This window comes from Callithrix jacchus, chromosome 3 (genome assembly GCF_049354715.1).
Source record: "Callithrix jacchus isolate 240 chromosome 3, calJac240_pri, whole genome shotgun sequence".
Lineage (NCBI taxonomy): Eukaryota > Metazoa > Chordata > Mammalia > Primates > Cebidae > Callithrix > Callithrix jacchus.
The window spans coordinates 83,959,189-83,973,260 of NC_133504.1; the positions used below are offsets into that span (position 1 = coordinate 83,959,189).

General features: G+C 33.5%; 1 protein-coding gene across 50 annotated transcripts in view; it reads right to left on the reverse strand.

Annotated features, from left to right (window-relative positions):
- ANK2 (ankyrin 2) overlaps positions 1-14,072 on the reverse strand; it is a 589,059-nt gene that overhangs the window by 177,511 nt on the left and 397,476 nt on the right. For all 50 annotated transcript variants that reach the window (XM_078366661.1, XM_078366656.1, XM_078366650.1 and 47 more), the window contains 2 exons: positions 8,567-8,665; positions 5,891-5,989 (listed from right to left, as the gene is read on the reverse strand). In XM_078366661.1, the coding sequence (XP_078222787.1) occupies positions 5,891-5,989; positions 8,567-8,665 (198 nt within the window). The remainder of the gene's footprint in view (positions 1-5,890; positions 5,990-8,566; positions 8,666-14,072) is intronic.

Here is a 14,072-nt window from a genome sequence, read left to right on the forward strand (position 1 = left end):
CAGGACTGAAAGAACAAAAATTATTAATAACAAAACAGGCAAAAAAAGACAATAAAAGTAGAAATCAATTTTCAGTAAGATATTATATCAAAAATGCCAAGTGAGAACATCTTATTTGAATTCATTTGACATTAAAATAAGGTGAAAAGAAAAAAAATCTGCTTTTAGAGTCCTTATGAGAGGACAGAAACACGAAATTTGAAGAACAAGTAGAAGAATGTAGAGATAGATAAGAAAAACTAATTGAAAAGGACATCACCAAACAACTTCAGAAATTATATTTAAGTCTTAGACATGTTAAAAATTTTGTTTGATTAAAGAACGGCCTAAGAGGTGGATAATTGAATGATGCCCATGTTGTGATTACAACCTCTCAGTACATCTGAATCTCTTTACTCACTAGTTGCCTAGCTTTGCAGAAGGCTCTTATTTATAACAGCAGCTGAATGCCAAGACAAGCAGGGTTTTGGACTTCCCTAGAGCAAGTAGTTGGTGTAAAACAATTTAGTGGAAAAGAGTGAAGTATGCCTAGGATTATTTGGAAGGAATTTGTCCATACCAGTGATCACAGGTATGTGGCTCCATCACTAATTGTTATAAGACCTTGGTTTCCCTATCTTTGCCTCAGATTTTTCCATGTCCAAAATGAGAATACTCATTGTTGAGTCACATAATTATAAATGTAGAATGAGATTAAACAAATAAAAATACAGTTTAAAATCAAGGGTCTGAATGCAGGATATGATTAGTGGGCTGTAGTTTGGTGACACTGGAATTCCCTCCAATGCAGATTGACCTCCCCAGACACAAACTTCTTGAGGAGCCTCATGAGAACTTCTAGTCCTTCCCTTCTTCTAAAAGAAAATCATGTTTTCCTAAAAGATGGGGAAATTTACCACATCTATTTTCCAAAATTTTCCTTAGCTTCTATGTTTGATGACGGTGTCTATTGTAGGATCCAGTGTAGCTTTTTTATCATGTAAAAATATACATTATATAACCCAATTTGCTTTGTAATAATAAAAATGGATATTTTTAAGATAATTTGCTTTATTAGAGTGCCCCTTTTGATTTTAATGCTTTTATATTTAGAGAATATATTAATAATAAGTATCTAAAGAAAAAATTATCTGAGAACAAAAAATCAATTTTTTTGTAAAGAAAATAATAAGGGGAAATTCTAAAGCCGGGTTTCCTTGGCGGTAACAGCAGAATCAATTTTTTGAACAATTTTGCAGGGAACTTAGAGTTCATAAAAAATATTAAATGAGAAATTCCATCTTAAACCTTTTACGTGGATTCTACTTTAAGAAAATCAGCTTATTTGGACCTGAACAGGATTTGAGTGAGAAGAAAAAGGAATTTTAAAAATTATCCTTTGGGGTCTGTAGAGAAGGTAAAACTGTTACGGGAACTATGAGAAGCAATGTCGCCTGGGGAGGAAGTCTGTGGGCAATTAAATGAGCCACGTGAGTCTTAATTTGTCCTCAATAATGACGAACTAAAGGAAGATCAGAAGAGATGATGTACACAACACACTAGAGACAATGCCTGGCAGCCAATGTTGTTACTTGTATTAATATTAATGTCTACTGTTAGAAATTATTGAAATACACAACAAAGCTAAGACTTATGCAGAAAGAGTATACATGCATATATTCATCCTCCAGTCATATATGTGCAAGGTATTATGCAAAATCCTGAAACGATAAAAAAAAGTGAGAGAAAAATTACCTGCTCCCAAGAAGTTTACCAACTTAGAGAAATTATAGATGGATTTTTTGTCTTGTTTTGTTTTTGCAATCAGAGACAGGCAAATATCAATAGGTAAAAAGTCAACATAGAATGCTACAAGTATTTAAAGAAACTCATTAAATTTTGAGAATATTTAAAAATTTTTTTCTAAGTAGAGTTTCTTTGATAACAACATAGAATTGGAACAATTTTTTAAAAGTGTGTCTCTAGTTAACAGACTTACAGGTTATAAAAGCGACCAAACAAATGTCCCATACAGCTTAGATGGACGTCACCCCAACATCACCTATGTAGAATCATTTAGAGGATAAGATGCCTAGTAAAGATTTTCTGAAAGTGACTGTATTTTCAGAAAGCAAAAAATCATCTTCAAAGCAAACAACATTCCTCAACTCTGTAATTTGACTCTAGCTCCATTATTCCAGCCCCATGGATGAGACCTCCAGGCCACTGAATCCAGGATACCAAAGAACCAAGCCAGAGAGCTAAGAGAGCTACATGGTCAGGAGCAATACTTAAAATCACGCTAAGAACTGGCTCAGCAGAGAGCACACTGATACCACTGTTGAACAAAGAAACAAAAATAAACATTTGTTCATTGTTGCTAAATCAATTACACAATACCAATTAAAGTATTGAAGTTGATCCTACTGGTGTTCTGGAACTCTTAATGAACTAAGGACACTCTCAGCAAAATTGGCACTGTGTCATGTAGAAGTAAGGCTCACATGGATCTCATAGTTTATATGTAAAATGCAGAAAAATCCATAAGTGTGTATTTCTCCATAACCTTCTCCAAAAATTTTACCAAATATATCCCTTGAAAGTTTTTTCAAAAAATTTGTTATCTTCTTAATTCAAAAGTAATTTTAGCAGTCTGTTTCCAAATAACTCGGAAGTTTGCCAAAGGCATAGTACTATGCAGCTGTCAATGTTCCTACAATATAAGACTATTCTGCATCTCAATGCTTTAAATTATGTTCTTACAAAGATGTGGAAGAAGGTATCACTTGAATACCAAATTTAGACATTATGTTGTACATTCAGGATCCCTATGTCGTTTTTCTAGTTCTCAAAAGGAAGAAACTGTTTAACTGCCATGAGCATATCTCCCATCCATCCACTTGACACCCAATATTGTCACATAAAGGAACCTGTATCTTCATTAAGACAGTACCGAGAGGAATAATATCTGTGGGGGAAATCACAACAGCTCTCAATGGCCCTGAAACCATCAATTTGTGGATTGGCTCACATACAGAGCAAAATAATCAACCCTCATATAAATTCATGTATTTTAATTTTAATCATTATATTATAAAATATTCTAAGTGATAATAATTTTTGTCCATTATTAATATTGGGTACATACATTCAGTACAGGAAATGATGTCATAGTCCTTATCAAATGACTTAGAAAAACTTTTAGAAAAATATTCTAAAATTTGATCATTAATTTTTCTTACTCTAAAACTTTCTCATAATATGAACATGAGTTTGAAGGTATTTGTCAGAATTCCCTGGAATATAAATCTTAAATTGAGTTAATAATATAAATTATAACTAGAATTATTTTAATGTCTTAATAATGATACAAACCTTCTTTTAAGATCTGTTATAATTTGGCATGATTACACCTTATAAAGAACAGCCTCATTGACTCCGAAAGCAAATTATAATTAAACAAACAGTTTTAGCTTGCTCTCCTCGAAAAGCCTCCAAAGCATATATATTTCTAAGAACTACTGTGTAATAACTGGTATCATAGCTTTAACAAGCATTTACCTTGCAGCATTTGCTACTAGTCAACTTCTGGAACATCACTATGTTCAACTAGTCATTTTGAGAAAAGGAAAATATGTTATTTTCATAGATTTTAACAGCACCAATGTATAGGTGAATTTCCTGTCAAAGTCAGGAGACTCTCCAAGGAACAACTGAATTTAACCAGGCTTTCATTTCCATGCTTTATTAAGTGCATTATTGATTCAGTCATGTAGTTGAATCTATACTTTGTGAATCTTACTGCAATATCTTACACCCAGTTTTCACTCACATTTGCTAAAGCAGTAGTTCACAAATGTGGTCCCTGGACTAGCAGCATTAGCATCATCTGAGAACTTGTAAAAAGTGAAAATTCTCAGGTTCCACTCCAGAACCGAATCAGAAACCCTAGGGTGGAGCTTAGAAACGTGGGTTTTAACAAGCCATGCAGGTGGTTATAATGCAGAACCTCTGTCTAAAGAAAAAAGATGTTCTCTTGAAAATGAAAGGTTTTCCAGTATTGGGATAGCTCAAAATACTAAAAATAGAACTACCATTATACCCAGCAATTCTACTACTGGGTATCTACCCAAAGGAAAAGAAATTGGTATATCAAAAAGACACCTGCACTCATGTTTATTGCAGCGTTATTCACAATAGCAAAATCAAGGAATCAACCTAAGCATTCATCAATGGTTGACTGGATAAAGAAAATGTGGTATATATACACCATGGAATACTAGGCAACTATAAAAGAGAATGAAATTACATCCTTTGCAGCAACATCGATGGAGCTGGGGGCCATTATTCTATGTGAAATAACTCTGAAACAGAAAATCAAATATAGCATGCTCTCATTTAGAAGCAAGAGCTAAACAATGAGTTCACATGGACATAAAGATGGAAATAATAGACACTAGGGACTCTAAAAGTGGGGAGGAGGGAGAGGACTGAAGGTTGAAAAATTACCTATTGGGTACAGTGTTCACTATTTGGGTGATGGGTTCACTAGAAGCCCAAAGCTCACCATTACACAATATATCCATGTAGCAAACATGCACATGTACCCCTCGAATCTAAATAAAATGAAGTTTAGAAAAGAGAAGAAAAGTTTTTAGTCACTTATGGTGGAGCAGTAGCTTCTGCAGGGACCTTTCTCTCCAAGCTTAAAATGCTATTATACTTTATAGAATATACAGATGTCCTTTACAGATGGTACGAAATTATAAAAATTTCATCTAATAAGGGTTTTAGACTAAGGCATATTCTCAATACATGTTAAAGCATGATGTGTATCCAACTAAACGTCTGAGTTGTAAGGGAAAAAATATAACTAATTAAAATAGCATGATATTACAAAGATAAAAATATGTCGTACCCATCAGAATTTCAACAGATTTTCCCAAAACTAAAATCAAAGAAAATAGGGCTGATTTAACCACTGCATTTTTTTTTCTAGATCTAGAACTTGTGCCATCTATGGAACTAGAGCCATGCCTAGGTAATGAATGAATGAACTATGTAGTTAATATGTATTCCTACACAATGGCCTATAAAGTTTAGAATTGCATTTTCCCACTAAAATGCAAGCTGGTGAGGTTATCCCAAAAGACAAATGGAACAGAATTGGCTTATTTTCTTAATATCCTCCATGGTTTAGTCTGCGTTATTAGAGAGGCAAAAGAGAAAAGCCTAAAAATAGAGAAAATGAATTTTATTATAAAGATATATTTCTCAATCCCTACATGCATACACTATATGATAGATATCAAGAGTAAAGTTTTGGGCAAAACATTTTCTCCCCTTTTCTACCAGGAAAAAAAAGGGGGGGGGTGTCAAGCTTGTAGTAAAATTTTAATTAAATAATTATTATTTAATTTTTTTCTTAATTTCATTTTAAAACCACACATTTCCTATTTATTATTAGTAAAGCTAACATTAGGGGTGTAAAGTGACCAAAGTAGTGTGATTCCCACCTTACAGCAGATTTCCCCCTAAAATGCAAATCTTTTGAGAGTATTTTAAATTTATGGAAAGAGAATACTTTTATAGAGTAACATGAAACTTGTGTGAATAATTCATATTTCACAGATGTCACTGTCATTCTGAAAAAAATAACCTTATATTCTTTTGAAAAATATAGACAATGATAGACTCACATTTGTCAAGTGTTAAGTTACATGAAAAGGGAGATTATATGTTGAAAAATTAATTTCATCATAGAAGTTAATAAAATAATTTGGCTAAAATAAATAACAAAGTATTTATAATAAATTTATCAGAAGAACATCTAGCTGAACCCATTAAATCAACTTCACAACACTGTTACAATTTAAATATATGTACATTAGGGAAAATCTGAATGTAATACCTGAGACTGTGCATTAATATTGGCTCCTTCCTTAACAAGAACTTTGACAACTTCTGCTTGTCCAGCCAAAGATGCAATGTGGAGAGCAGTATTTCCCTTCTGTTTTGGAGAGACAAAATAGACAATGTTCAACGTTTCTGGATTTTGTAGAAATCAAAATGTGCAGGTATTTTCAACTTTGCTAATCACTTTGACTGATTAAAATTTGTTATTTTATCAAGATAGTAGCCCACTTATGAAGGGATTATTTTTTACCATTAAACACACACACACACACACACACACAATTGGCCACCTCATATAGTATCTTCCTTTTCTATTTTCACAATATTGATATAGTGTTAACACAGAATGACTGAGTTTTCAATGTATCAAAAATTTGCAGGGTGTGTTTGTGTACATCTGTGTGTGTCAATATCTCATGAGATTCATGCAATTTAAGAACCCCACTGCAAAGAAATATTAACTTAAAAAAAGTTTACTGAAGCATTGAGTTTCTTTCACTTTTCAAAGAAACCTAGGAGTTTTCAGTGGTAGAGAATAACTGCTTACACTTGTGTTTGCGCCTACTAGGGCACTAGGGGATATGTTGCAAATAAAAACAAATAAATTTCACATAAATCAAAACATTACAATAATTTTCTACCATTTACTACATTGAAATTTATCATCCATAACACCAGCACCAATGAAAAATAATTTAAACCTTTTGTGAAAATAAAATTAAGGCCAAGAGATTAAAACTACCTGTTATGTAATTAAAATAACAAAAAGAAAAAAAAACAACAACAACAAAGAAAAACAGAAACCAGTAGATTCCAAGCCATAACATTTGGACTCTAGTTCTCTTTCTGTCTCCCGCTCACTGTGGGAGCATTCGCCACTCACTTAATATGGATGGCCTCAGTTTCCTTCTGTTTAAATGAGATTTTTTTTTCTGGGAAATTCTACAATGCTAATCTATGATTAAAAGTAAACCTAATTTTTAAATATCAGTAGAGTTTAGAAGAAAGGGAAAACAAAAATAGTAATAAACACTTAAGCAAGCAAAAATAATTGGCTTAATGAATACACTATATTAACATGGGCAACTATATACCATCTCGCACCAGTCAGAATGGCTATTACTAAAAAGACAAAAAATAATAGATGTTGGTGAGGTTGTACAGTGGCAGTCTCAAACTCCTAGGCTTACTTGAGTGCTCCTTGAGCTACAGGCTCCAAGGTAGCTGGGATTATACACGTGAGCCAGTGCACTGGGCTTCAGACAGATATTCTTTATCTGTTTAAAATTTATTTTATGTGCCAGATAGAAATGTTAATAAAAATACTTACTCTCTTTTTAAGTTCGACGTAAGAAATTTATTTCATATAGAGAATTCACATGTTTACTTCTGTGGAATTGCCAGACTGTTGTTAATTTTTGTTTTTTAATGTCTGCTAGAATTGCTATTTACTATGCTATAAGCAGAACCAGTGCACACTTTGGGAGTTATGCATGAGGTGTTAGAAATCCAGGTTAACTGGTCATGTTTCTAATTTATTCTTGTCCTTTTTTGTTTGTTTGTTTACTCCAGATTAGACTAATGTCCCATCTAGAAACCAAAGTGTCTGACTTCTCTCTCTGCATCTTCCACACCCATGTTATCACGTTCTAGGCTTGGTCAGCAGGCTTGGCTCAGATTAGCACTGTATTTTTCCAAATAAAACTTTACCTTCCAAAGACAAAAATTGATTATTTTTTTAATGCCTGTTGTTTATGAAATAAATACTCAACAAGTTCAAAAATGTTTCAGCAAAAGCAACATCAAGAAGGAACAGTTTCCGGTTTACCAAGTGTCCTGTGCATTTCTTTAAAACTGAGTCCAATTTCCTTACCAAACACATTATGATGATAAAATCTAACATTACCCTAATAATTCAATCCATGACCCCAAATCTCTTTTCTAGTAGAGTATAAAGGATTCTGCATATTCTCATACCAAACTTAATAAATACATTAAAAATTACTTGTTCATTTCCATACAGAAGTTTCCCACATCAGTGTATTTTGAAAAAATAAATTAACCTTAGGAAAACAGGTGCTATTGTCTATAAAGGATTGTGTTAATCTGGTCCTCTTTGTGAATCAAAGGGGGAAATACAAAATATTAGAAACCAGGTTTGCAAATGTTTCAGACTCATGTCCTATAAATACTTAAATGAAACAATTCAAATTCTGCAAAGTTTAATGGAGAGGATTTCTATCTTAATTCTGCATGTCAAGAATCTTGGTGTTCTAACCAACCTCTGAAATGTGCAAGAGGAAAGAGAAGATTTAAGTGGGCGAGGTGTGGTGTTTCACACCAAAATCCCACTTTGGGAGGCTGTGGTAAGAGGATTGCTAGAGCCCAGGAAGGCAAAATAGCAAGACCTTGTCTAAACTAAAAAAAAAACAATTTTAGTTAGTTGGGCATGGTGATGCATGCCTATAGTCTCAGCTACTCAGGCAGCTGAGGTAGGAGGGTCACCTGAGCTCAAGAGGTGGGGGTTGCAGTGAGCCGTGATTGTGCCACTGTCCTACTGCCTGGGCAACAGAAAGAGACCTTGTCTAGAAAAATAAATAAATACAAATAAAAAGCTTTAAATAATTTTCTCTTTTCTAAGGAAAATAAATTCTACCAGCATGAATATTACCTTAGTGGCAGAATCCACAGAGGACCCTCTTCCCAGCAGTTCCTGCACCAGCCCCACATGGCCTTCCTTGGCAGCCAGATGGAGAGCATTGAGTCCATTCTGAGAGAAGAAACAAACAAGCCTTTAATAAGTGAAGTAATGAGGGAAACGGTGTCCTGATCCGACTCAAGCATATAACCCAGAGAATAGATAGACTCCGATCTCTTCTTTTTTTTTTTTTTCCTTTTTGCATTAGATTCTTGAATCTATTATTTTAAGAGAGACTAATTTCAGTGTTTTGGATTCAGAGAGGCAATAAAGTAAGTATTCATTAGAAACATGAATTTGGCAACTTCATTTCAACAAAGTTTTTTTTTAAACTAAGAAATTTCTACATTTTTCAAATGACTTAAAGAGGACAATTTCATATCATTTATTGTACCAACACAAAATGAAATTATGTCCACTTTCTGGAACATGCACAGCTTTAGATTTTTCCAGTTCTTTTGTATCTCAAAGCAGCACTATGCTAAGTGCTATTCACACTTAGGAAGAGGTACTCCCCACCTCCTGGGATTTATAGACAACAGTTATACTTTGATTAACATTATAACTAATTCTAACTAACAACTCTATTACTAAAAATACTGACCAACAATTGGAAAAAACTTAGAAGAAAATTAATATAATTTTAAAAATCAAGAACAAATTTTTAAGAGGAAAATCTTAAGTTAATTAAACCTGAAAAATAGTAGAATATTAGTTTCTTCATCTTCAAAACAAAGATTAAAGTCTTCAACTGACACAGTATTAAAGCTTAAACAGAGCAATGCAAATAAAGTGACAATTTAACAGCTGGTACATGGTGCCAGTTATTAGCTTCCGTAGCCCACTTGTCTTATACAGATGGTATTCTAATATTGATACTGAATAATTTAACATTTTTCACATGCAAATTGAAATACACTGTTTTATACATATCATATAGACCCAAGTAATGCTATAAAATGCTATTTCATAAAGAATCATAGAAGCTAATCATAAATGTTTTTGGATATTGGAACAGAATAATTTATATTACATAGACTGTTATAGAAGAGTACTTTTCTAAGAATGAGTGTAATCATACTCTAAATGTAAAAAAGAAAAAGTTGTACTAAATTTGAAGATTATAGAAACTGTCCTTCTTCTTACATTGTGACATTTAATAGTAATAATAATAATATTTAATTTTTAATTCCTGACCACTTAATTGAAATCAGTCAGTAAAATGATCTTATGATTCTAGAGTCAGAGAAGCAAGACAATCTTAATATTCTTGATAGGGCCTCCAAATTTAGAGGCAAAAGACATGACAATGATATGTAATATGATCAGATTTGTAGTTCAGGGATGTGCTGTCTAATAGACTTCTATTGAAATGTTAATTTATGAGGTAATAATTTTAACATAATTGGGGGAAGCTGTATCGAGGTATAGATACACTTCCAGCGATGGTCTATGTATCTATCAGTTTCACTATGTCAGGTTATAGACTCATTTCTAGCAATGATTTAAATCTCTCTCAATTTTATATATACTGCATACCAAATGGGAAACAACTAAAGCAAGCTGCTATTGAAAAGTCATTGATATTGACTTTATGTAAGTTAATGTTGATAGAATAATACAGACTTAGCCTTTTGAAACAATCAGCAAATACTTGTTGAACTCTTATTGTGAGAAAGATACTGGGCTTTGCAGATCTGTGAGTTCAGGACGTGGTATTTTTTATATCATCACTTCAGAATAATGCTATTTCCATATAATATCATTAAAATGACTAAAAGTACCAGACAGATTTAAAAAATAAGATGATAATGCTACTCTGAAACAACCACATGCACATTAATCAATCCTACAGAACAAAGTTATCATTTTTGCTTAGCACTTCTATCAAATTTTATAAAGCAATACCTTAACATTTTGCTCATAATCAGATTTATAATAACCTCTATTCACTATTTCTCTTGCTGATTTTATGAAATATTTTCCCCATTGATTCCTTGTCTATGATCATATAAAGCAAGTGGCTGAAATTCCAGGTAGAACAGATAGCCAATAAAAATTTTCATGAAACCATTTGAGCATTTCTTATATATACAGGAAAACCACAAAGGAATCCATTTGGAAAAGATGAGGAACAGATTCAAGAAGATACGGCTAAACTTACATGAAGGTTAAATGTTTGCATCATCATCCATTAAAGTGTTTTCACCTTATTATAAATTCATAATTAATACAAACGTTAGTTAATCCATAGCATTTGCTAAGTACCCACTAAGTGCTCAGCTCTCAGTGCTAGGTTCTAAGAAAGAAGTAAAGGACACATTATGCAATTTTTATCCCCATACATATTTGGCCCCCAAATGCTTATTATTAAACAACTGAACACAGTAGCACATATTGTCAATAATTTTATTTTCAGATATCTGGCTGCCCTGTTTTGCATATGTTACATGTTGAATTAAGGGTCTCACAGTCTAAGTCTTTTGCATATCAGAAGAGTACAACTAACTCATATAACATCTTTAATTGTATGAAAATGTAAATATTTGGGAGAAGGCAATTAAAATATATGAGTTTTTGAAAGTTTTTGAAAGAGGTCATTAGAAAGAGATAGAGAGAAAATGGGCACATCCAAAGGCAGTAATTGCAAAGGAAAGTGAAACTTGGCCTCGCGGCCCTCACCACTGCTCTGAATGCACTTCCATGTCACAGACTCCCCTAAGCCAAGAACTCTTCCCAAGACGAAATACATGCCATACGTGTTACACAAATAGTTGTGAAATATTTCTACAGTTTTTACTCTGCCATTAGTATAAATGACATTGGCACAAAGAATTATCTATACAATGAAGAAAAAAATCTAACTAAAAATGAAAATGATTAATTTACATGTTCCCTATCCGTTCTCACTTCTTACACCCATGTATCTTTTATCTGCACTTTTCCCACCTCTTCCATGGCGGCTTCTCTAAACCAAGCATATTTATTTGCTGTGGTGGAATTAAGGATTTATTTAGTTTTTATGAAGATCAGGAAAAGCAAAGCAAACAATGTGCCATCTTTGTCAGACTCAGATTAACTGAACTGACTGTGTCTTTGGCTGGTCTCCACAGGTTTCTGATTTAACAAAGTAAATCCAACTATAGGTGATCCAAGAGGATATCTGTTTTATTAGTTAGTTACTCTCAGATCTTCAAGGGTTTCTTTTGAATTCCCAAATAATTTTTTAATGCAGTATTTACTAAGCCTTCATTAATTTTAAAATGTTTACAATGAGAATTGGAAGTTGGCAGTTCAGGTCATTGATCATTTCATAGTGAAAAGACTTGGAATAGAATGCTTTGAAGATGTCACATTATATAGTCAACATCAGGATGTCCATGTCCTCCATAGTGGGTTCCCATCCAGCGCCCCAGGATAGCAGGTCCCTTTCTGGCCACTGATCTTTTCTCCCTGTCTGCAAGGGCTTTTTTGTTCTGTTTTGTTTTGCTTTTTAATCATACAATTCCTAAAATATAGAGAATGACACTGAATATGGTAGCAAATTAGCCTGGGAGAAGAAAAAACTGTAAAAATTGGTCTTTAATCTTTAAGATTAAGAAAAATGAAGAGGTTATGAATGCTGAGAAATAAATATTTGATGAATAAAAGAATAAGAAATGTAATAACATAGGAATCACTACTACATTTTACATTTTACGTATATTATATTCCAGTATATTTTATTTATTTATTATTTTTTTTGAGACGGAGTTTTGCTCTTGTTACCCAGGCTGGAGTGCAATGGTGCAATCTCGGCTCACCGCAACCTCCGCCTCCTGGGTTCAGGCAATTCTCCTGCCTCGGCCTCCCAAAGTGCTGGGATTACAGGCATGAGCCACCACACCCAGCCTCAACTCTCCTTATGTAAATGCCATTTTCATGTGGTCTCCATCTCTTTGGTTAAGTTAATTTTTATAAGATTACACAGGTAAATTACTTCGTTAGTAGTTTGCCTAACATGTATAAAAACAAAATATATTTATATAAGGCTCAAAGAAGAAAAATTAGTTGAACTACTTAACAGTCATGGTTTAAAGTGATGTAAAAATTAAATTTAAAAGTGAGCAGCAAATCATTTAAATCATAGCTAAAATGTATCAGACTTTATTCTTCTGTTTCAGCCTCTGTTCTAAGTACTTAATTGCATTGATTCATATAACTGAACTGAACATTATGTGTTTTGAACCACCTGGTGATTCTGGCTCAGACACTGCACTTTTACACCTCCTTCTCTTTACCCCTCCCTGGCCTCTGCAACACAAAAATCAATGGCCTCTGCATTATAATTCTATTTTACTTTCTTCAGACCTCAACTTCCCATTAGCTCTATTTTCTGATAGAAAATATCTCAGTCTCTAAAAATTACTTCTTTTAGGTTTCTAGATTTAATGTCCAAATACATCAAAATTAGAAAAGAAAAACTATTAAAGTGAATTCCATAATGTTATGGTGTCAAATCCATGCCAAATTTAGCATTTAAAAGTGAATTCTAGGCAGGTGCAGTGGCTCATGCTTATAACCACAGCACCTCAGGAGGCTGAGGCAGGAGGATTGCTTGAGCCCAGGAGTTTGAGACCAGCCTTGGCAACCCAGAGAGTCATGCCTCTACAGGAAAAAAAAAAAAAAAATGTAGCTGGACTCAGTGGTGTGCACATGCAATCTCAGGTACGTGGGAGGCTGAGGCTGCACTCCAGCGTGGGTGACAGAGCAAGACCTTGCCTCAAAATAAATAAATAAATAAATAAATAAATTTTTAAAAAGTAAATGCTGAGTACAAATGGAGGAAAGGGTTTAGAAAGGTTTCTCCCTTAAGTTTTTTTTTTACAGTAACAAAATTCTATGGTTCTAAGATCAGACGACAAGTAATGAGAGTCTAATTTCTAGAAGTTTTTAAAGATACAACCCAAAAGGCTAGGTCCTATTTCTGCATGTTTATCACTGACTCATTTAACATTTCATTGAACCCGTCTTCAAAGAGGGCATTAAAAACCTGAACTTTCTCCCACTAACATAGAATTTATCAAGGTTGGCAAGCAGGAGAAGGAGTATACATCATGAAACAAGAGAATTCTGTAGTGAGACAGCCAGAAATGACCATGCCTCTGGACACCAAGGGTGAGGCTGGAATTAGAGAAGAAAGAGGTGGCAAGACCTCCAAGGAAAGGAGGCAAGAAGGGAGACTAGAACTAAAGAAACTCCGCAGCAGATTCCAGTGTGTGCCTTATCCTCCTGCTTCTAATGAAGCACAAGTGAAGAAACAGTTTTGAACAAAATATTAAACTTGGGTACACATGATACAGAGTTTTCAAATTAATAGAAAAAGGGATAGCTTCAATTCAACAAATAGTAACTGAATTCAAGTATTCACATACTAAAACATTTGTTGATTATTTATTGTATGCTAAACTTTGTGCTAGAAGACAAGTCTATATTTCAA